The sequence below is a fragment of the Phodopus roborovskii genome, unplaced genomic scaffold (genome assembly GCF_943737965.1).
Source record: "Phodopus roborovskii unplaced genomic scaffold, PHOROB, whole genome shotgun sequence".
Taxonomy (NCBI): Eukaryota; Metazoa; Chordata; class Mammalia; order Rodentia; family Cricetidae; genus Phodopus; species Phodopus roborovskii.
Window position 1 is genome coordinate 13,281,745 of NW_026126408.1, and position 23,485 is coordinate 13,305,229.

The 23,485-nt window shown below is 43.0% G+C and overlaps 2 protein-coding genes across 2 annotated transcripts in view; one reads left to right on the forward strand and one right to left on the reverse strand.

Moving 5' to 3' along the window:
• Rbks (ribokinase) overlaps positions 1-23,485 on the reverse strand; it is an 82,087-nt gene that overhangs the window by 16,914 nt on the left and 41,688 nt on the right. Inside the window, exons 6-7 of the mRNA XM_051181823.1 lie at positions 16,992-17,083; positions 12,807-12,995 (exon numbers count right to left, since the gene is read on the reverse strand). Coding sequence (XP_051037780.1) covers positions 12,807-12,995; positions 16,992-17,083 — 281 coding nt within the window. The remainder of the gene's footprint in view (positions 1-12,806; positions 12,996-16,991; positions 17,084-23,485) is intronic.
• LOC127220104 (60S ribosomal protein L31-like) lies at positions 20,448-20,875 on the forward strand. The gene has a single exon (XM_051181824.1). The coding sequence runs from the start codon at positions 20,471-20,473 to the stop codon at positions 20,840-20,842; it is 372 nt and encodes a 123-aa protein (XP_051037781.1). The 5' UTR covers positions 20,448-20,470; the 3' UTR covers positions 20,843-20,875.

Consider the following 23,485-nt stretch of genomic DNA (forward strand, 5'->3'; position numbering starts at 1 on the left):
AATTGGCATGCCTCCTCTTTGACATCCGTATTCCTCGTGAATTATGTATTTTTATCTGGAATGAGGTTTATGGGGCGAAAGCTTTCTTTCATTTAGATGGATGAGAACAGGGAAGGATCAATGAGAGGCCAAGTGTAAAATCAGAGTGAGGTGAGGCTGAGGTGTGCTCAGGCCAGCACTTTATTGCCCAAAAAGGCTGTGGGTGACATTAAAGATACTCTGTCTCCCTATTTTCACCACATCGATTAAACTTCAACTAACATAAAGCAAAAGGCTTCCGTCTTCATGCCTGAACCTCTGGATTCTTCACTTGTTGGTACTCTGTCTTTATTTATAAGAGAACAGGTGATCATAACAATGGTCTCACTGGGGTTTTGTTTAAAGTTGAGTCATAGCCCAAAGAAGTCCCTGCTGGATACAGTGTGCTTGGGGTTGGGGGTTGGGGTCTCAGGTTTCCCTCATGTGCAGGGCTGTGGTGCCAGGCTGGTGACAAATGGCTTCTCATTTGCTGGCTCCATCTGGGCCTGTCTGTGGATCAGGGTTCTCTCTCTCCTCATCAGTCAGTGGTGGCCTCCTCATGATCAGTCACACCAGTTCTGAGGTGGACAGTTTTGATGGGGTACTCTGAAGCAACACTTGTATCCAAAGGATCACATACAGAATGCAGACATGCCGACTGTGCAAACAGACAGCCTTGACTGTACCCTTTTTGTGTACTCTATTCTACCTGCAGTCCAAGCTTACGCCCCATCCTTCAAGCCATGCTCAGCCATCCCTGAAAGTCCTTTCTATATTCTCAATCTCTACTCGATGCTGAGAGTGGAATAAGGGAAGGCTGTCTTGTTTGTTGCTTGATAATAAAATAGGAGCATTTCATGTTTTAGCTACAGTTGAGTATGTTATGAAAGCTGTCATGAATGTTAAGGCCTCAGTAAGTAGTTCTGTCACATTTACTGAAATTGGCTGGGCCCAGAGGGCATGTCTAGGTGTCACTCACCAGTACACTTTTCATTTGTCCAGGGCTGGCCAGATTGCAGAGACCGTGAGGTCCACTGTCAGCGTTGAGGTGGTTGGGCCATGGATTGGTGTAGCTCCCCAGGTTCTGGGGTGGAGCCAGCTTGGACTGAAAACTGGCCAACACCCCTATTTGCCCAAATTGTCTGTGGTAGATTAACTCATTCTATAATTAATAAAGGAGAAAAGGAATCTGCAAACTAAAAGTGGAATGAGAAAGGTCTTATTCTTCTGGCACTATTAATGAAGGCTTTGTGTATAAATAACTTTCCATATCTGCGAATAAATGGCACTTAAAACCAAGTGTCTGTTGGTGACTCATTGGGTTCTAAAGACTGGCCTTGCCTTTTGTGGTCAGCAATCTTTCTTCCTTGCAACTCCACCATTCTAGACAGAAAACAGTTAATCCAGTATGCTTGGGATCCTACCCAAGATTTACTCAAACATTCTTTGCCAAGTGCTCATCTCCACCAGCTGCTTTCCTCTCCTGGTGAGCGGTGCCTGAAGTAAGGTCATTGTTCTCTGGGAACTGCTAAATGGCTCAGAGCCTGCTGATTATCACACAGCAAAGGCATCTGATCGCATGAACCCCAACCATAGGTTGCACCTCTGCCACACACAGAACTCTGAGCAATTAGTCATTGCACAACGCTGCATCCATGCCTTTCTGTGCTTGAGCTGTTAGGCCACAAAATCAGCAGGCAGTTGCTGTTAGGAGAGAGTTTCTGAGTTATTTATGATGCCCCCCACTTCCTCACAGGGCCTGCCTCACTCCTGGCTCTTGAGCCAGGCCTACACTGTGAGGAAGAAGAGAAAACTGAGCAAAACTGTTTGGAGACTCACTGAGCTGAAAGCTGGTTGGGGTGGTTCACTGCGAAGTGCTTGGCCCTTGGCTGGAATACATGCTTCTGTCTACACACCCCAATCCCATCTCCCATCATGCACTGCCTGTGAGGTCCCTGGCAGGAAGGAGGAGGCTGTTTCAGTCAGGAGGAAGCTGAGTGGCAGGCAAACGGTGTGAACTAGCATTGTGCTTGTGTGTGAGGTGCTTATGTGGAGGCTATTCATTACTTACCATTTATATTATTTGTTATTGTACTTATTATTAAATGATGCTGTTATTTAAATGAAGGGTAGGTTTCTGCTCTCAGTACTTGTCTGCTGGACAGATCAATCACCAGAAAACAGGTGTGCATGTCTCTGAAGGACACAGAAGCCACTTGAGATCTAGATTTTTTTTGTATGTTACACTTCTCCTACTATTATCACTGATGGTTACTCTCTGTGGAAACCAGCTTCAGCCCTAGTGAACCAGGAGCCAAAAACATTTTGAAAACCACTAGGACAAATTGAATGATGTTTGTTTTTTCCACAAAGTGACCATCCTGCTGTCCTCTGCCATGTAACAGGTAGTCCCATGAGCCCTAAGGATTTGCCTCTTCTTGCCTTACTTGTACTAGGATTGCAAATGCATACTTGGCTTTTAAAACATGGGTTGGGGGATCATTTTATAAACTGAGAGATCCCCTTAGCTCCTGTTGTTTGATTTCTAAATGACAGCCATTCTGATGGGGTCTGATGGGATTTTGATACAGGTTGTCTTTTCTGGGTGGGGAGGGGCAAAATTTTATATAGCTCAGGCTGGCCTTGAACTCCTAATCAATCCTCTTGCTTCTGCCTCCCAAATGCTAGCATCACAGGTCTAGGACACCATCCTTAAGTATGTAGTTTTGATTAGCATTTCCCTGATTGACCTTAGTATTATTGGGGCCTTCAGGTTTAATGGTCTTGTTTGGATAGAGGTGGGTTTCAGGCAAAGTGGGGTGTTGAATCTAAGACTCCTTCAGGAAAGGACCAGGGAAAATTAGTCACACTTTTAGAGAATAGCAAGAAATCCTGTCTCCACTGAGACTTTGGAACCTGGATCCTGTCCTTTGTTCCATTTGGACTTTGACATTTACATTATCTGTGTGGTTCAAAACTTTGCAAGCAAGAGAATCAGTACTCAGCTAGGGACAGACCTGGGGTGACCAGTAGAGTTAAGAGGGAGAGGGTGGTGGGTGGGGAGGAGTTTGGGTGCAAATGATATAAGTATAGTACTCACAAAATTCTCAAATACTAAAATAAAAATCTCTTCAAAGCTAAAATAGCAAAATGTTTAATATTAATAAGGGTACATTGTATGGATAATTTTATTTTATTTATTTATTTTGAAGTGTCTCTCTACATAGTCTTAGCTGTCCTGGAATTTTCTATGTAGAACAGGCAGGACTTGAATTCACAGGTGCCTGCCTGCCTCTGCCTTTTAGGTGCTGGCATTAAAGGTGTGTGCTACCATGGTCGGCCTATACTATTTATTTTTAAATATCTTTTGGTGTTACTGAAGTTATTTCCTAACTTTAGGAAGGAGAAAGGGGAAGACATGCTAAAGTGGGAAATACATGTATTTGGTGCACATTATAGTCAGAACTGATTTAAATGATTAGATGCTAAAGTTAAAGAGCTGACTACATAGAAGAAAAGGAGGTTTCTATCAGAAACAGGACAGTCATGGGAGAGTCACCTAGCCTACAGAACTGAGAGTCTTTGCCCAACTGTGGTTTGTTTTGTCTGACATAAAAGATAGAAACTTTAAGGTTTTAGTTTAATGCACATAACTCTACTTTCTAAGGATCTTTTCTGTCCTTAAACTTGAGTGCTTTTCCTTAGTGGGTTAGCGTATACCAAACAAATTTAATATTCTTTTAAAAAAAGCTTCGAGGTCTGGTGGCATATGCCTTTAATCCCTGCACTTGGGAGGCAGAGGCAGGGGGATCTCTGAGAGTTCAAGGCCAGCCTGGTCTACAGAAGTGAGTTCCAGGATGGCCAGGGATACTCAGAGAAACCTGTCTTGAAGAACAACAATAACAACAAAACAACAACAAAAACCCCAAAAAAGGGTTTTGCTGTGTTGTTATTTTGGTGTTATGACCGATCCCAAGGTCTCATACTTGCTATTCTCTATCACTGGGCCAAGAGTCCCTCTCTTACATTTCTGAAGGAACAGCAGTAGGAAAAGGAAATGAAAGACAAGCTGTGAAGGATTACTTCCTCTTCTGGACATGGCGCACATGCCTGTGATCTAAGTACTTGAGAAGCCAATGCAGGAGGATTGCAAGTTTGAGGCCAGCCTGGATTACATAGGAAATCCTGCCATACAACAAACAAACAAACAAACAAACAAACAAACAAAAAAGTCTAGTGGTGTAACACTTTTAATCCCAGTCCTTGGTAGGAAGAGTCAGGCAGCTACCTGTGAATTTGAAGCCAGCCTGGTCTATATAGTAAGATCTAGGACAGTCAGAGCTCCATAGTGAGACCCTGTCTCAAAAAATCCAAACCAAACCAAAAAACCAAAACCAAAAATAATCATTCCCAAACCCAAATAAAAAGTGAAAAAAAAAAAAAAACTGGGTGTGTGTGATAGCATGTGACTATAATCCCATAATCCCAGTAACTCAGGTGATGATTAAGGTAGGTAGGACAATCTTGAGTACTACTGTAGTATACACACACACACACACACACACACACACACACTCACACACACACACACACACACACCCACACACACAGAGTCTTTCCCTCATACCATTAGCAGTATATTTACACAGAATACAACCTATAGTGTGCACTCATGTTTTTCTACAAAGAGCAGGCAGATGTCCACATCTGTGAGCCATACACCTGCCTTTTGATTCCCTTGCTTGCCTCTATCAGTAGCAGTAGCCAATGAAGATGGTGGCATAGCACGGCTTCAGCTTTTTGGGCTCTGTAGTTTGATACCAGTTTTTAAAAAAATCTCTTCATACTTTCAATCAGAAACCTCTCCACTCTGTGTGAGGCACTTAGAAGACCCGCAGCCAGGTCCTGGCCAGTCTGCCCCAGAATGTCAGTACAGTTGCTAAGGAAAAGAAGCCAGGATAGACCACAGGCTCACTGCCTTCTTTATACCGATGGCCAGGCTCCTGATGCGTGGAGATATCCACAAGTAGACCTGAAGAGTAGGGTGCTAGGAGGAAAAGATGCTAATCATAAATGGTTATGATCAATCTACCTCTGCCATCCCACCCTGCTGGTGGAATGAGCTCTTTCATAGGCCCACAGGACACTCCCAACCTAGGTTTAGACATTTCTCTCTGGACTCTTGCTGTGATTGAGGTGACTGCTCCTCCATCCCACACTGGTCTTCTCCACGGCCACACTTTTAGTCGTGGGCCATCTGTGAGAGAGAACTGGTTCTAGACCCCCTCCAGGAGCTGAGAGTTGGGGCACGGGCACCTGTATGTGTGAACAGTTTTGCTGTGGAGCAGTGCATCAGGAGCATGGAAAAAATAGCCTCACACTTGGCCCTGGTTCAGTTCTTCAACATGAAGATGACATTTCTGGTAAGCAATTACAATTAGATTTTTAGAGCCCTGGGTTTTCAACTGATCTCATGCAGGATTAAGAAAGATAATTTCAAATATTGAATTCCGCCTGGTTAGCTAATAAATGAGGTGATCTGCTGATGAGAAAATGATGTTGTACAGCTAATACAGCCCTTCAGGGCGTGACAGATGTCTTGTGTCCTGTCTGTCAGTTGCCTTAGCAATTACCCTGTCCTTTGTCCTTTCCTCATGACCAGTGAACCCCTTTTTGTTTTTTGGTCTTTTCTGTCAGCCTCTGTCAGCAGAGTTTTCAGAGTGTTTTATAAATGTCATTCTTAAGGCAAGGAGGAATATTTGAAAAACAAAAATTAGATTTACTTGTGTGTATTAATGTTTTGCCTGTGTGTGTGCCTGTCTGCCTGCATTCATGTGTATGTGTGTGCATGCATGTGTGTACATCACATGTGTGTATGTGTGTACCACATGTGTGTATGTGGTGCCCATGGAGGTCAGAAGGTGTTGAATCCTCTGGAACTGGAGCTACAGTCAGTTCTGAATTACCAGGAGGGTACTGGGAATCCAATCGAGGTCCTCTGGAAGAGGAGCCAGTGCTCTGAGTACTGAGCTATTTCTCTAACTCCAATGAGGGCTATTTTAAAGATTTAATTTAATTACATGTATGAAGTGTGTGTGTATGTAAACATGGTGTGTGTGTGCATGCAGAGGCCAGAGGAAGGTGTCCTATCCCTTGGGGATAAAGTTTCAGGTTGTGAGCCACCATATGTGAGGTGCCTTTCACTTTTTAGTTATGATCTTTGTTAAATGAGGACATTTAAAAAGGGGACACTGGGAAATTATTTCATTTTTCAAATAATTTATAAGGAGCACTGTACTTCTGATTTCACCTTTCTCTAGATATTTTCAATGTAGAATGTGAGGGATGAGATGAAGCCTGGAGAATAGTCCCAGAGACATCTGAGTGGAGCGACTCTTGTACTCCAGCCAGTTTCTCTCCAGAAGGAACTAGAACTCTGGGTGTTTCTGAAGGGCTGCTGTTATACACTGAGTTTGGGACTCTTCACAAAGGAACTCTGAGCTGGGTTCTGAGTGTGGGGAGTTTGCTAGGCAAGTCAGTAGGGGTGGTGAACTCACCTGAGCTACAAAGATAGTTGGGAAATGTTAGAAAGAGTTCAGGCTCCTACCACAGAAGTTTAATGAAAAGAAAACTTGATTATAATCCATAAGAGAACACATGTCACCTCCAGGAATGGGCACTTAGGGACAAGAATGAATGGGTGTAAATCCTGCCAGAGCCATTATTATTGGGAATGGCTCAATCCTACCACACCACTTCCCACACAGTCCAGGCCTTGCTGGTAGAGGAAGCAGCTATGTTAAAATGGTGGTGGTGCCTGGGTTCTGTATACCAGTGTGCAAATCAAGCTCCTGGTATTTGCTGTCTATAAACCCCCAAATGGCACAAGTAGCCAGACAGGCACAGAGGGATGTACCAGTGAGTTGTTTCTTTGCGGGCGCTCACATGAGCCAGGCGGTATTCAGGGTTTTCAGTGGGTCATTCCCCTCCATTGAGGATGCAGTGTAAGTACAAGAAAGCAAGTCTTTTCAAGATCTGGCAACTTCTCCAGATCTAGAGACAAGGGGGTGATTATAGAAGTCTGTATCATGACAAGAGACAATGGTGTCAGTGCTAGAATGTCAAGTCACAGAGGGGTGGACAGTCACCCACATCAAAAGGCGGAGGAGGAGTGAGACGATACATAAGTTATTTGCTCGGAACAGTCTAGCTAGCTAATGGCTAAAGCAGGATTAAAACTGAGCCATCATCTGCCCCAAGCCACTGGACTGGTAATAGCTTATATGCAACCTTCACTTTTTACTGAAAACGTGACTGGGCTCATCCTGCTGGTTTGCTGCTCATCATTTTTTCCTTGGGGGACATCTGACTTTTCTTTTTTCTTTTTGAAGTTATTTTAGGTCACTTTTGGGCATATTCACTTGCTTCCTTGTATTAGTCTGCCACGGGTGCCAAAACAAACTACAGATTAAACAACTATTTTCTCATAGTTCTCAATGCTGGGGGTCTGAGATGAAGGTGTCACCAAGATGGCATTTCGCTTGCCTGGCAGGTGGCTACTATCTTGCTGGTGCTCATGGGGCTCTTTCTTTGTGTGCATGCTGAGTGAGCTCTTCCATGGCATTGCTTCTTAGGACATTTAGTGAGGCCTGTGACCTCACTTAACCTACATTGCCTCCAACTTGGCTCTGTCTCCAAATATAACTACACTGGAGCCCAGGCTTCAAAGTGTGGACTTGTGGGGACACGACTAAGTCCTCATCACGGTGTCACATGTTTTTCCCCTCCCAAGAGTCTCATAGACCTGCCTGTTCTGGAACTTGCTATGTAGACTAGGCTGGACTCAAACTCATAGCAATCCTCCTGCCTCTGCCTCCCAAGTGGGGGATTAAAGGCATGCACTAGCATGCCTTGCTTTGGAAGCATTTTAAATGGGAGGGACATGGCTGGTGAAGCACCAGGATTGAAGGCACATTCTATCATGCTTAGCCTTTTATGGGGTACTTGGCTTCCAAACTCTAGTGCTTATGCATGGAGTTTGTACAACAAACAGCACTTTACTGACAAAAACATTGCCATAGCCTTGCCTGGTCTCCTTTACAAGTCTTCCTGGTTATACAGTTACCAAATCTAAGACCCATAACAAAAGCAAGGTAGGCTGACTCAGTGCCCCAGCATGAGGAAGAAGGCCCAACAGCTAAACTGGTAGTAGCAGATTCATCCAGAAGGGAACTTGAACATGAGCAGTTTCTTTGAAGATGTGTAATACATTTTAACTATAGAAACTATAGAAAATAACATTTTTGAAGAAAAGTACTCCAAAAAGATTAAGAAAAAAATCCTGTCAAAGTGTGCACAGAAATATCTAGACTGGACCCTAGAGGGGTCCAAGTAAGAAGGCACTACTGTTCTCCTGTGGTAAAAAGCGTCCTTCCAGGGGGTAGCTCTGTCTGGTTACATGAAGACTTAGAGTGCATGAGAGGTTGGTTGTGAAACCAAGACCAAACTGGTCATCAAGGGCTCCTCTGTGATGACCATACCCAGAATTCTTGGACCAATGATGGGACCTACCTTGTTTTCTAGATGTCTGGCTCACACAGCTCTTAGCTAAGCCCCAAAGAAATATTTATTTCAAATAATAAAGTGATACCCTAAACATGCAGGTTTATGGACACAAGCTCAAATAATTCAGAAGGATATAAAGGAGAAAATGGAAACAATCACACCAATCCTTTCCCTTCCTGAGTAGTGATCAGAACATCCTGGCGAGTCATAAAATCTATATTTACCTACCTAGAGCTGCAGTTACTTTCCAATAACCAGCATGACGTAGTTATTGCATAACCTCCTCAATTTTGGGTTAAGAAAAATTGAAGTAAATATACTTGCATAAGTATCTGTATGTGATCATACCTGTGGCATAGACTCCTGGAAGGGGATTTGCTAGGTATGAGAGAAAGTGTATTTTAATTGGTATTCTCAGGTCACCCTCTGAAAACACTGTAAGAATGTATGTTCCCATTAGAAGTATATGGTATGACAGAATGTGGTTTTGAGCTCCTGGAGTATGGACATTATTATCTACCTTTATTATTTTTTTGTTTTGTTTTGTTTTTTGAGACAAGAGTTCTCTGTGTAAGAGCCCTAACTGGAACTCGCTCTGTGGACCAGGCTGGCCTCCAACGCACAGAGATCAGCCTGCTTCTGCTTCCCAAGTGCTGGGATTAAAGGCATGTGCTACCACCACCTGGCTCTACCTTTAATTTTTGCCAACCTCACGGGCAGTAGTTCTCCCTGCTGTTTAATGGGCATATTTCTGGCATCCTGTGAGGGTGAGCAGTGTGGTTTCTGTGTTGTTCTGTAGCTCTTCTTTTGAGCCCTGCCTATTTACATTACTCTGGAGAGATATTTTATGTTGGGGAGCTGCAGAAGAGTCTGCACCAGGGACAGAATCACAAGCTGCAGCCTTTCCTCCTCCTACCCAGTTAGTTCCCGCCCCATGCCCCGCCCATGCCCCACCCCATCCCTATCCCACATTACTTATGTGTTCCCCTCATAAGCAGAGGAACTGAATGAACACCTAGCAGGATACAGGAGCTGCTGAAGGCACTGGACCCAGGGCCTCACCCATGCTGTGCAAATCTCTCAGCTGAGCTACATCCTAGCCGGGCATGGTCCTGCGACTTACAATGGTATCCACAGAGTAAGACTCCCAAGGTCAAAATCTGAAGGAAACAAAATCTCTTCTTGGATTCAAAAGTCAAAAACCACTGCTGACACAGAGTTTAGTAAGTCTTAATTATTCTGTAGTCACCTCAGTATCCAGTATCCTATAGTTCTTTCCCCACAGTATCTTATTCTCCCAGCTCTTACATGTTCAGCAGTGAAGGACACACATTCTGTTCTGTTTCTGGATAGAGATCTACAAAGACTTCGCAGAAATCCCACACATACAATGGCAGTGCATGCCTACTGGAAAGCATAAAGAGGGAGGATGGAGTGTGCACTTCCGGGGAAACACAGGCCACTGTCAGAGACAATTTCAGCAGTGGCCACGTGACAATCAGAGTCGTCAGACTTCCCAGTGGACTGCCATATGGCTAGGAGCAAGGAGTGCTGCCCAGCACCTGGACTGTGAGACACCTCTTACTGTGACCGACACTCACTGGTTCTAATGACATTTGGCCCTAGCTCTTGGACGTTGCACTGCTGTAGTGATGTGGCAGGAAGGGGAACAAGGTGTAGGGGCAGGATAGGAGAGTTACTGAGACGGGAGTAATGACCCTCCAGATGCTGGGTTTCCGACGGCACTGTCGGTCCTACAGTACTTAAGTGGTGGGTTAATGGGAACCTATCCTTGGGAACAACCTGGATAGTGGAAGCCAGATCCCAGGATGGGAGAATACACTCCAAAGAAGCCACCTGTAGGTATCTAGCATGTGACAGCAATCACACCCTACTATAGTGTTCCCCTGGTAACTTGCACTGAAACAATCTGTACTTCCTCCTGGGGCAATCTCTATAGCAAATTCTTATGGCCTGTCATCAGGGGATGTCCAAGCAGGTAATGTGACAGGAGCGTTATCAGCAATTCTCAGTCCTGCCAGACGAAGACAGGACAGACAGAAGAAACTGCAGTGATGAGTAGGGAAGATGCATCCTCTTTACCCTTGGTTTTTGTTTATTTTGACTTAGTTATCTATCCTAATTTATGGTGTATGATGTAAAGCTCTTGATTCTGGAGGACACAGATTTAGCCTAAGTCCTGCATTCTTGAAATGACAATGTTAAGGGCAAATTCTAGGGCTGAAGCATTTACACAAAGGAAGGCAATCAGCACATAAGGATCCCCTAGGGCTTACAGGGCCAAATAATAATATTGCATTTCATCATGCTAGCATGATTACCCTTAAGTATTGCTGTGTGTGTGAATGTGTGTGTGTGTGTGTGTCACAGAATGCACTTCCAATGACTCCTGAATAGAACACACATGAACACCATCACTCTGAGGCTGAGATGCAGAAACGGGAAAAAAGACATATCTGTCATGTCTTCCAAACTGGACAGAGGACATCTGCAGCTACTGCCACCCTCTCATGCCAGCACAATGGGAAAAACAGATGTAAAAATAGAAATGGTATATTCAACGACTAACAGAGGCAAAACTTAATATAGCAGCATGCAGCAGCGCTGACGTAGATGCTCTCAAGTGGACAGTGTGCCAGCCCATACCCACTTTCCTGCATCTGTGTCATGCTAATGTCTGTGAGTGGGGAAGGGGACAAGCGAGAACCCTGTGAGCTAACAGCAGCCAGTGGTGTTCTGCAAAAGGAAGCAAAGGGGTTGTTGGCTCAGGGGAAAATCTCACCCCAGGAATCCGTCACCCCACAGGGGACTTATTTCATCTTAAACAGGCTGAACGGCTGTGTGTGGTTCAGGCAAGATATTGGTGTCTGGGATTAAAAGCGTGTGCTAAAACTGCCTGGCTAGCTCTTCTGAATTCTAACACTAAACAATCTTTATTTCCCTACTTAGGTAATCATGAACTGTTTTCCCAACTTGTCACTTTCTCATTTCACATGGTAGTTATGATTTGTCTATATTATGCACTTTCCTGAACACAGCACCTTCCTGCAAAAGCACCTGTGTGGGGAACATTTACTAGAAGGTAAATGAGAATGACAACACTCTGCTTCACGTAATCTTTGCAAAGATTAAATGAGCTGTATGTAGGAGACACTGAAGCCTGCAATGATGTTAGCTGTTATTGTCTGTTGGCTAGAAGGATGCTCTCTGTACTTGCACACCATTGTTTATTGCTGCAGTGTTCATGATAGCCAGGAAACAGAACAGACAAATAGGCGAGGAAAATGCGAGGCATACACAATGGAGCATTACACAGCCACAAAGCAGGACGAAGCCATGGCAACTGCAGGAAAATGGGTAGAATTGGAGATCAGGACGTTGAGCAAAATAAACCAGACTCAAGACAAGAGCCATGTTTTTTCTTATATGCAGAACCTAGTTTTAAATTGTGTGTGTGTGAGTGTGTGTGTGTGTGTGTGTAACTAGAAAGAGGATAATGACAAGGAAGGAGGAAGAGATGTTCAAGGAGGTGGGAAGGAGACTCATAGAACACGTGCAATAAGAAAGCAACTGGGGGGAGAACTGAGTGAAGGAAGAGTCCAGCAGAAGGGCAGAGTGTGTGTGGAAGGAGAGTTCACAAGCAAAAGTACAGTGCGACCACACAACACATGTGTGAGATGCTGTAATGAACCCTATTTGTGCAGTAACCCAAAGGTTAAACAAAAGGAAACAAAGAATGTCCAAGTTAGCTTTGTTAACCAGTTCACCTTGTGAACCAGTGAGCCTTGTTCCTGCCACCAAGGGGCCCGAAAGACATGGCCGCGTTCACTGCTGCAGTTTTAGCTCCAGCCTTCTATAAGCTCCTAGCATCCATAAAATATTGCTGTATTTCCTGTTTGAATTCATTCAGCAATATATTCAAATTGAATGAATGTATATAGAACATACAGCAATACAGTCTGAATATATTGCTGAATGAATTCATACAGGAAACTGAGGCTTAGAGAGTGTTGGTGACATAAGGTATCCCAGCGACTTAGAGGGGACAAAGAGATAGTCCTCCTGCCTGGCTGTCTTCTGTCACACCACTCCTGGGTCATACTTCATCATTTCAATCTTCAGACAGGGCATCTTTGTTATTAGGTGATCTTCAAGTGCTAAAAATACTTTAGAGTAAAAAGGATTCTTTGTTTGAAGCCTACCGTGGTATCCACAGCCTTGACTGCTTCTGTGGGGATGTGCTTTGGGACAGGCTCCGTCTGTGACAGTGTTACACATCCTGAAGCCCCTAAGGTGATGACCACGGCCTGGCAGCCCCGTTCCAGGAGAACCAATGCAGCCTTCCCAGCCTCGGTCGGGTTATTCACTGTGAGGCCCGTTAAAATCTCAGTCTGTAATACACAAGAAAAAACCGTGGTGAGGGTAAAGCAATTGAATCTGCTGCAGATTCATCCCTTTAGAAAATGTGTCCCCTGTTTTTCCACAATGGTCAAAGCAACAGGAACCTTGGAGGACACTGGCGCCGAAACATAAATAAAAGAAACTAAAGTAAACCAGTCGGAAGTGGTGTGCACCTTTTATCCCAGGGTGTAGAGGCAGGCGAATCTCTGTGATTTTGAGAGCAGCCTGGCTTACAGAGTAGGTTCCAGGACAGTCAGAGCTACACAGTGAGATCCTGTCTCCCCGCCCAGCAAAAAGGAACAAAAATAATGACAACAAAAATTCTTGGAATAGCATGGTGTGGTTTCAGGCTTACTATCTCAGTATTTAGGAGGCAAAAATGTGAGGAGAAGGAGGCATAACGAGTTCAAGCCAGCCTGCATTACAAAGTAACAAATGACAACAAACAATATCCACACAAAAACAAAACCCCACACAAAACAAAGCATTCTTGGTTAGAGAGGTAGCTCAGGGGATAAGAGCATTTGCTGAGCTGGCAGAGGACTGAGGTTTATTTCCCAGTCCCCTCAAGGAGGCTTGCAATCACCTGTAACTGCAGTTCCAGAGGATCCAACCCCATCATCTGCCCTCCACAGCAGGTAGAATGCTCAAATGCATAAAATAAGTCTAAAAATATTTTTTAAATTCTTGGGACAACTGGGGAAAGCAGACACATTTTGTATATTAGATGACAATACAGAATGATCTTCCATGTGACGAAAGCATTAGGGCCCTCAGGAAATGCACACAGATATTCAGGGGGGTGTGTGGTGCATTACTTAACCTTACTTTTAACAAAACAAAAATACTTGTGTTTTTACTTTTGCTTTACACACTGGGGGTGGGAGAGTCCATATAGCAGTGGACAGCTCACAAGATGAGGGGAGACTCTGGATACAGGACTGGGAAGAACAAATGCATCTTTGAAAGAAAGCAGGGAATGTGGGGGAGTGGGGAGTGGTCGCTGCTGGCCACTCCATGGATGCTGCGCCTGTAACATGGGCACCTACATGACCTTCCTTAAATCAGTAAATGCAATAATACAAAAAATACAATAATTAAATACAATACAATAAATGAGGACAATCAGTATTTCTCCTGGAATAGAAAACATCTTGGGATGAAATAGGGTGCCCCTCTGGCATCTCTGGGGTGCTTCTCTGCTTGTGACACAGGTAGTTAAAAAACCACTGAGGAATTATGTGGTGCTTTCTAACTCAATGTATATAACTAAATTCTCTTTTCCATATTACAGCTTAACCACACACTAGATAAGAGTGCATATGCCCTGCTTGTAGTTTCTGTGAATATGCTCAAATTAAACCCATCTGTTATATGAAAAGGCAAAGTATGCAACTAGGCTGCTGAGACAGTTCAGTGGGAAAAGGCACTTACCATTAAGCCAAAGGACCCGAGTTCAAGTCCCATACACATGTCATGGCATATGAACATGTATGCTCATGCACAATCCAATGTATAAAACCTTTTAAAGGATATAACCAGATTATGTCTTTTCTGTGTTACAGTTTAATCAGATGTTATATCTTCCTAAGAACAGGATTACATCCTACTTTTATTGCTCTGAGCATGCCTAAATGAATCCTGTTGTTGTATAAAAACCATTCCTCAAGTGTCTGCTTATTCTGAGCATCTGTGATCCCAGTAGCAAAGGTTTCTTGAACTTGGCCATGCAACTTCTCTTCCTGTCTTCTGTGGTCTCTTTCAGTTTGGATTGGTTGTACTCTGAGACTGTCTTCAAATTTTAAGTGTTTTCTTAATTTTTATGTGTATGTGTCTGAGTGTGTATGTGCAGGAGCTTGAGGAGGCCAGATCACTGAATCTTGAGTTACAGATAGTTGTAAGCTAACATGTGGGTGCTAGGAGCAGAACCTGAGACCATTATCTTTTTTTTTTTAAATGACTTATTTTTATTTTATGTGCATTGGTGTTCTGCATCCATGTGTGTCTGTGTGAGGGTGTTGGATCTCCTGGAGACTGAGTTATAGGCAGTTGTGAGATGTCATGTGGGTGCTGGGAATTGAACCCAGATCCTCTGGAAGAACAGCTAGTGCTCTTAACCATTAGGCCATCTCTCCAGCCCCGAGGCCATTATCTTAAAGAATAAGTTTTGTGTTAATCTGTTTTCCTGGGAAATAGTACTGTCTGCTAATTTCACTGATCTATTTTCAGAGATACTCACTGATATCTTTTAAAAATCTTAGAAATCATTGCTGGAGAGATTGCTCAGTGGTTAAGAGCACTGGCTGCTTCCAGAGGTCATGAGTTCAATTCCCAACAACCACATGGTGGCTCACAGCCATCTACAGTGGGATCTGATCCCCTCTTCTGACATAAAGTACATCAGAACACTCATATACATAAAAGAAATACATAAATCTTTAAAAAATGTGTTTTAAAAAAAACTTTGAAATCTCTGTTAACAACCCCTCCTCACGTGTATGTGCATGTGTTCATGTGTGTATGTATGAAGAAGTCCAGGCTACAAAGGCAAGACATGTATAAGTTCTGACCAACAGTCCCATTATGTTTCAGGAAACACTAGTACCAACTCTTACACATATGAATGAAGAATCCCTCAGCCATTGAAAATTTCAACTCTTGCCACAGGCACAAAGCAAGTATAAGCCATGCTATGCCCTATCTGAATTCCCCACCCATGGAAACTGGGAATGACAATAATTACTATTGTTTTGGAGAATTTATTATATATCAATAAGTAAGTATGAAGACAGGGACAGGATACAATAAAACAGATGATGTGTCTTAATGGACTTTGTAATTTGATGGAGAAGATATATCAGCTGAATAAACAATTTGAACTGTGAAAATAGTCTGAAGAATAAATAGTGTTTATTCAGTGTCTACCTAGGGAATCTAAGCCAGTTTGGTGGTTTAGAGCAATGTAACCTCTTATTGTGAAATGCTCACTATCTCCCACAATTCCCTTTTCCTAGCCCAATGCCTAGCCATGCTGGTTGCTCAAAAATGTTGCACAACCTACTGTGGTTTGTTAGAATTAGTTTCCATGTAGCAGCCTTTCTTGTCCTATGAGCCCTGATAGATGGCATTTTCAAGAGAACAGGTTAAGAAAGCCTAGACCGTCATTTAGCCTCAGAACCAAGGGAAAGGTAACCACTATCATCAATCCCTTCCTCCCTGTGTGTGTTGCACTGCCAAAATGCATAAGAGTTTCTGCAACTCAATGATAAGAGAGTTCTAGTCTAAGGCTGTCTTTCCATAAAGATGGTGATTGATTGAGATCTCGTTCCTAGCGGTTTTTATAAAAGAGTAGATTACATCACTGCACTGACAGGTATGTTGTGCAGGTGTGTACATTCTGACCCTTCGATAAGACACTGCTTCCTTAGACAGCAGCCTCCACGGGAACCCGTGTCTCTCCACCGTGCTGTAGCATGGTCTGTGCACTATAAGGCAGCAGCCACTCCAGGAGTTATGTGTTAATTACAGTTGTCCGGTAAAACACAAACTCAGAGAAATTTGACTTTCAGAAAAACAACAAATAGTTTTGTATGTTTGTTCACCAATTATTTGAGATCTAAATGTAACTGGGCATCTTGTATTTTTGTTTGTTCAGCTTGGCAACTTTAGAATTAATGAGTACAGGAAAATGTGAAATAATTAAAATGAAGACAATCAATCAATAGTGCTGGACGAGCAGATTAAGGGCTATGGCTCAGAATTCTTTCCAGCCACTTGGGGCTTGGTTATTTCCTGACCTCCACACCCCAAAAACTGAAAAAAAAAAAAAAACCAAACCAAAACAAAACAAACAAACAAACAAAAAAAAAACCACCCTCTTTTTACTAAATTCGCATGTGCTCAAATTGATGCAGTTAGTGCTGCCTCTTTGTTTTGGTCAATTGCCTGAAAGTTCTCTATAGAAGAACCAAACTGATTATCTTTACCTCACTTTCATTGCAACAGAACACATTGGAGAGGGTATAGAACCGGGGGTCCAGGTCAGCAGTGGCAGGAGCTGGATTGAACAATGTTTTCACTGCAAAGGAACGGGAAAGGGAGCCAATAGTTATCACTTAAACATATAAATTTAATCTTTTTACACATCTTTAAGGTTAGATGTAAAGTAATGGGTTTTAATATAGCGTTTTCATGCCATTTACATACAGACATTAAGTGAGAGAAATCTGCCATCATTTTGCACTCACCATATTAAGCATCTATTAAACCACAGATGTAGAAAGGGTGGATCTCAGACTCTATGACAGCCTAGCATCGGTTCTTCTATTTCCTAGCTCCCCTGGTTTTCACTTTACCATTTCAGCTTCAGGGCAAGCATCATATTTACAACTAACATGATTGTATAGTTCAAGAGAGGACAACAAGAGCACCAAAGTAAAAGTCTGCCATGAAAGGACATGCATGAATGCACATAGAAGGTGGCCATTTCTGTAGGTTAATCTAAGTGCTTATCTGTGGGGCTGGTCCATAAATTCACTTTTTTTTTAAGGGAAGAAAAAAGTGATGATAGGAAAGGAACAGCAAAGAATTTGAAAGAATTTGTAATTTTCCCAGTACTGCATCATGTAGAAAACTGAGGTATATGTATGTATCCATGCATGCCTCCACAATATATTAAAATCACTCATGTCAACACACACGTGTGCATGCATGCCCGTGCATGAACACACGCACGCGCACGCACACACACACACACACACACACACACACACTTTCCATTCTTGGCTTCCAGGAGCTATCTGGGAACACAAGAAGATTGAGAAAGGGGGGAAATTTCATTCACTGACTGCTAGCTCAGACAAGACAACTGCAAGAGAAGGATGGATGGGGATAGCAGAGCAGGGGAAGGCAGGATGTCACAGCCATTATTCTCATGACAGAAGTGCTTTTCAGAAGAGAAAAGTGAAGCTTAGAGAGGAGGCCACATGCTGCATGTCCCATACACCCTCTTGGACATGGTTAGGCTTTTGGTTTTAGGGTTTGGTTCTCTTTAAAACAGCAACATATCTAGATCACAGCTCTATCCATCACAACACATTCCTCCAATGCATAGTATCTTACAACAGTTTTTGGTGTGGAATTCTGCAAATTCTCTTAAAGGCTTATTTTCTATTTGCTTAAATTCTATTTGCAAAAGCTCCCACTTTGTGACAGAGAAAGTAGATTGGCTGTTCTTCTTTTATCAAACCGGATCCATCAATTCATGTGATAAATAATGCCACCTGTCTAGTCCTCAGTAAAACCCTTTAGCCGCAGTTCCTAGAGAGACTGTTATGAATTTGTTCACACAACAGCAGAGCCTGCTCAGATGCAGGGTTTCTAGGCTTCACTTCCAGTCAACTGAATCAGAATCTCTGAGGGCATGATCAGGGAATCCACACATTCACAAGATCTCTAGGTGACTCCATATAGCTAGCTTGGGAGTGACACATTCCACTTTCCTGGGGAGATGCTAATCAGCTCATGGCTGGTGGAGATGGTCCACTGTTGCAACCTTGTAAGAGTGTCCAGTCTGCTTCTGTATTTCCTGTGTCTTATTTAACAGTTGGGTCCATCAGTGGTCTTGGCCAGCATAGGGTAACAGTATCGCCACATTGTTGATATTTTAGACTTTACAATGTCCTCCCACATAAATTCTGCCCCCCCTTTTTTTCCTGCTCAGATTTTTGTACAAGGCAATTAATTGTGTGGCTTAAATTAGAAAAATGCATGTAAAAGCCCCATGTAAACTATAAAGTGTTGTCCAAGTTTAAAGGATTATTATTGTTATTATACTGTCCTTTGCATACTGTGGACACCCCCGCCTGTCCACCCCTCTTCCTTCTGCTCAAGAGTGGAGCCCGCCACCACCCTCCCAGTGGTTTCTTATGTCTTTTAGGATTTAGAAATGCCCATCATACAAGAAGATCATCTATGCCCAGCATTCAAATATATTCAGGTTTTAGGTTTCCAAAAAACATTGGGGTAGTTTGAATAAGAATGGCCCCCATAGGTTATTATGTTTGAATATTTGCCCCCATTGATGGGACTATTTGGGAAGGATTAGGAGGTGTGTCACTGTTGGAGGAGGTGTGTCACTGAGGGTGAGCATTGATGTTTCAAAGCATTGCCATTCCCAGTTAACTCTCTCTGCCTAGTGCCTGTGTCTAAGATGTGAGCTCTGAGCTATTGCTTCAGAACCATGCCGGCCTGTCTGCTGCTATGCTTTCTGCCATGATGGCAACAGACTAACACCCTGAAACTGTAAGCCCCAAATAAACTTTCTTTTATAAATTGCTGTCTATTGTTGTGAAGAGACACCTGACCATGGCAGTTCTTATAAAGTAAAGCCTTTAATTGGGGTTTCTTACTCTTTCAGAGGGTTAGTCCATTGTTATCATGGTGGTGAGTATGGTACCATGCAGGCAGACATGGTGCTGGAGAAGTAGTTCTTCATCCAGATCTACAGACAACAGGAAGAGAGAGTCACTGGTCCTGGCTTGGGCTTTAGAAACCTCAAAGCCCTCCCTCAGTGATATACTCCAACAAGGCCGTGTCTCCTAATCCTTTCAAATAGCATCACTTCCTGATAACTAAGTCTTAAAATCTATGAATATATGGGGCCATTCTATTTTAAACCATCATAGTTGCTTCAGTCATGGTATCTTATCACAGCAATAGAAAAGCAATTAATACAAGAATTTTGTTCTCGATTTTCCTCAAGCATTAAATTGAATGCCATTGCTCAGCTCTGGTGATCCCCAAGTCTGCATCTCTAAGCATTTGAGCACAGGTGCTGCATCAAGCCACTAGTGACAAAGATGCAGAATGAAGCCTCCAAAGATCCAGGACCTAGCAATGCCTTGTGCATGCTCCTCTCACAGAAGGCGATGGGCACATGTGAAGTATGCTGATGCTCACGCTTATGGGAGAAAAACAAAGGGAATTCTACATATCTATCTGAGGAGTTGGCTTTAAAAAACTGGACTGGCTGGTCTAAGTAGATTCACTGGTCCTCTTTTTCCTTGGCCTACCTGACAAATACTCTAAAGCTGCTCAAATGAATTAAGTCATCTGCGCTTTGTCAGAGGAATATTTCTATACTTTATAACCAAAACGAAGGCAGTCTTGTGTCATTTCTTCCTTCTAAAATAAAGCAAAGCATAACTATATGTGTGTATGTTTGTACAGAAGAGAAAAGGTCTGAGCAGTTATTCACTAAACTCATAAATGAATAGTTGTAAATACCTGTGGGAATAAGTCTGGCTGTAGATTCAGTGTTGTACTTTAAGGAAAGACCTCATTCTTTGAACATGGATCATATCTTTCAATGAAGAAATGACTTTTGTTTTTGTAGTGAGGGACAGTGGAAAATAAGTTGGCATACAAATGATATGCCATGCTTTCCAGTTTGGGCCCCGGCAGGATGGCTCCCGCGAAGAAGGGTGGCGAGAAGAAGGGCTGTTCTGCCATCGTGGTGGTGACCCGGGAGTACACCATCAACATCCACAAGCGCATCCATGGCATGGGCTTCAAGAAGCGTGCTCCTCGGGCACTCAAAGAAATCCAGAAATTTGCCATGAAGGAGGTAGGGACCCCAGACATTTGTATTGATACCAGGCTCAATAAAGCCGTCTGGGCCAAAGGAATAAGGAATGTTCTGTACCGTATCCGTGTACGTTTGTCCAGAAAACGTAACAAGGATGAGGACTCCCCAAACAAGCTGTATACATTGCTAACCTACGTGCCTGTTACCACATTCAAAAATCTACAGACTGTCAACGTGGATGAGAACTAACCTGCTGAATGTCAAATAAAGTTGGAGAGCTGACTGCACTCAGGGTTTGGTTTCCCTTTTTGTCTGCCCCACTCACTCACTGGTGGAGGTGTTTGATACTGTTTATGATAGGACGTAAGTAAGGGTTATTGTTGGGAGTTGTTTAAGAACCGCTGCTGATTTCTGTGCTGCCCTGGCTGTCCAGGAACTCCCAGATCCATGCACCTTTACCTCCCAAGGGTGGGAATTAAAGGCATGCACTGAAAAAAACAAACAAACAAACAAACAAAAAAAAAACCCAAAACCAAAACCAAAACAAAACAAAAAAACAAAAAAACAAATGATATGCCATCAACAAGGTCTCAACAATCATAGAAGCTAAAAGATGGCATAATGTGGGTTTACCAAGCTATTCTCTGTCTTACTGTATTTGAAATTTTCTACAAGGAGAACAAATGTTGAAGAAAATTATATTGTATTTTAAGCATCAATGGCTGGAATGAGGAGCTCTATAAATTAATTACCATGAATATAGCATAAAATCAAGCAAATCTTATTTGCCTGTATTTCCCTAGGGGACAGAATTCTTTCCAACTGTCACAGATTATGTAAGCGCGGTTTCTGATGTGTGGTTTGAGTACCTAAGCTTAGGGTAGAAGTGAAAATGCTACAAGGGAATCACTCTTGGCTTCTTCTTCTATAAATAAACAGAAACCCTGAACTAGGATGAAGAAGCATGAGAAAATAGTAGACACAGGTAGTTAAAGAGAGGCACAAATTTGTAACACCCAAGATGGAAAAGATGATATCATCCTGGGACCAGGCAAAACCATACAACAACATGGAGCTGCAGAGAGAGTGACAGACAGAACGGTAATTGTCACTCATTACAGAGGGAGATACAGTGAAGTCCTGGTTATCTGAACCACACAGCAACGGCTGATACAGCAATGTTGGCGAGGAGGTAGTGGATCCCAGGATGCAGCTTGTAGCCTGGGAAATGGGGCAGAAGGTCTTAATGCTGCCGTGGAAGACAGAAGGGCCAGCTAAGAATGCCCTGTGAACTAGCTCAGAGGAGCAAGGGACTAAAGTCACCCCTAGGCAAAGGAAGTGTGAGAAGAATGGGATACCCCAACACTGGCTTTGCTGTCTCTACACTGGAGGCTCTTTTGTGGGGGGGACTTTTTGGCCCACATGTGGGGCAATGTTATTGCAAAAGCCTCCACATTCAGCCAAGAGGTTCAGTTTGCCAAATGGAAAAGGGCTAAAGTGGCATTAAAAGACACTTTGTATCATACCTAGGACTTCATCTTGGCGATCTTACAATTTCAATTATCTATAATTGTCCTTGTAATGTTCCATTTGCTTTGAAATGGATATAAAGACCAGACTTAACACGAACAGTTTCATCATGGGCAGGTCCAGCACCAGCTCTCCCCGCAGGCCTACCTAACTGCACTGTGACCCAGTGGGAACTGGTTTTGTTGTTTCTTTGTTTTGATATTGTTATTTCCTCTGCATTTAACAACTGTAGATCATCTGGTTATATAGTGTGTAGAATTCAAATTTGCTACTTGTTAGGGGGTGAAAAAGAGGTGTAATAATGTAGTCAGAAGACAAAGAAACACAACATTCCCTCATGGGCAGCAGCAGGTCAATAGTGCCTGCGGGGCTCTGTGATCAGTCCATGGTGCCATCAGTGATTGTGAGACTTCTCAGCCCATTTCTGCTCTTGAACAGCAGAGACATGGCGGAGCTGAAGGAAGAAGTTGGCTTCTTTTTTTCACTGATGTTCCCTATTTGCTAAGTGATTCATTCGGAAGTCAATACCATTCTTCACGATCCCTAAGCTAATGCCCTCTTTTCATTCTTACATTCTTGTCTCTCTGGGACTGAAGATGCACTAAATACACATACACACTCTATCACACACATACTCTCTCATCCACCCCACCCCCATCTCACAGTGCAGAATCTAAGCTGCATCTGGCTGGCACCTACCAAATAAGGCCAGCTGACTGGTCCAGAGAAAGCTGCCTGCCTGAAGGGGTTCTAGGCAGAGGTGAGTGGGTGTACATCCTTGTTGTAGCACATGCCTTTAATCCCAGCACTCGGGAGACAGAGGCAAGCAGATCTCTGTGATTTGCAAAGTAAACCTGGTATGCAGAGTGAATTCCAGGACAGATAAGAGTTACAAGGAGAAACCCTGTCTCAAAAAATAGAAAAGAAACAGAATAATAAAAAAGCCACAGATGGAGAGAATCTGGATACTGTGTGGTATTATATTGTCTTTGTATTGTTTGACTGCTGAGGAAACAACAATTGTTGAAGGAAATGTTGCTGGATTAATTAAATTTATATATTTTAAAAATGTTTTGACTCAAAAATTTAAGTTCAAGGACAAGTTACTGGGGAAAAAGATTTTTATTTTTGTTTCCACAGAAAATAAAAAGCTGTGATTCCTTCCAGACTAATGTGGTTTGATCAAGCCAGGCCTCCTGAAACAGAGTCGCTGGTGATCCAACATTCAAAACAGCTTGGACAAAGCAGCCTTGCAGACTACAACCAGGATTTCTGCGTCTTCTTAGGATTCCCCCATGACAGCACCCTTTACCAGCAGGAAGTAGTTTGGAAAGAACGACGCCCAAATTCCCAAATATTGTT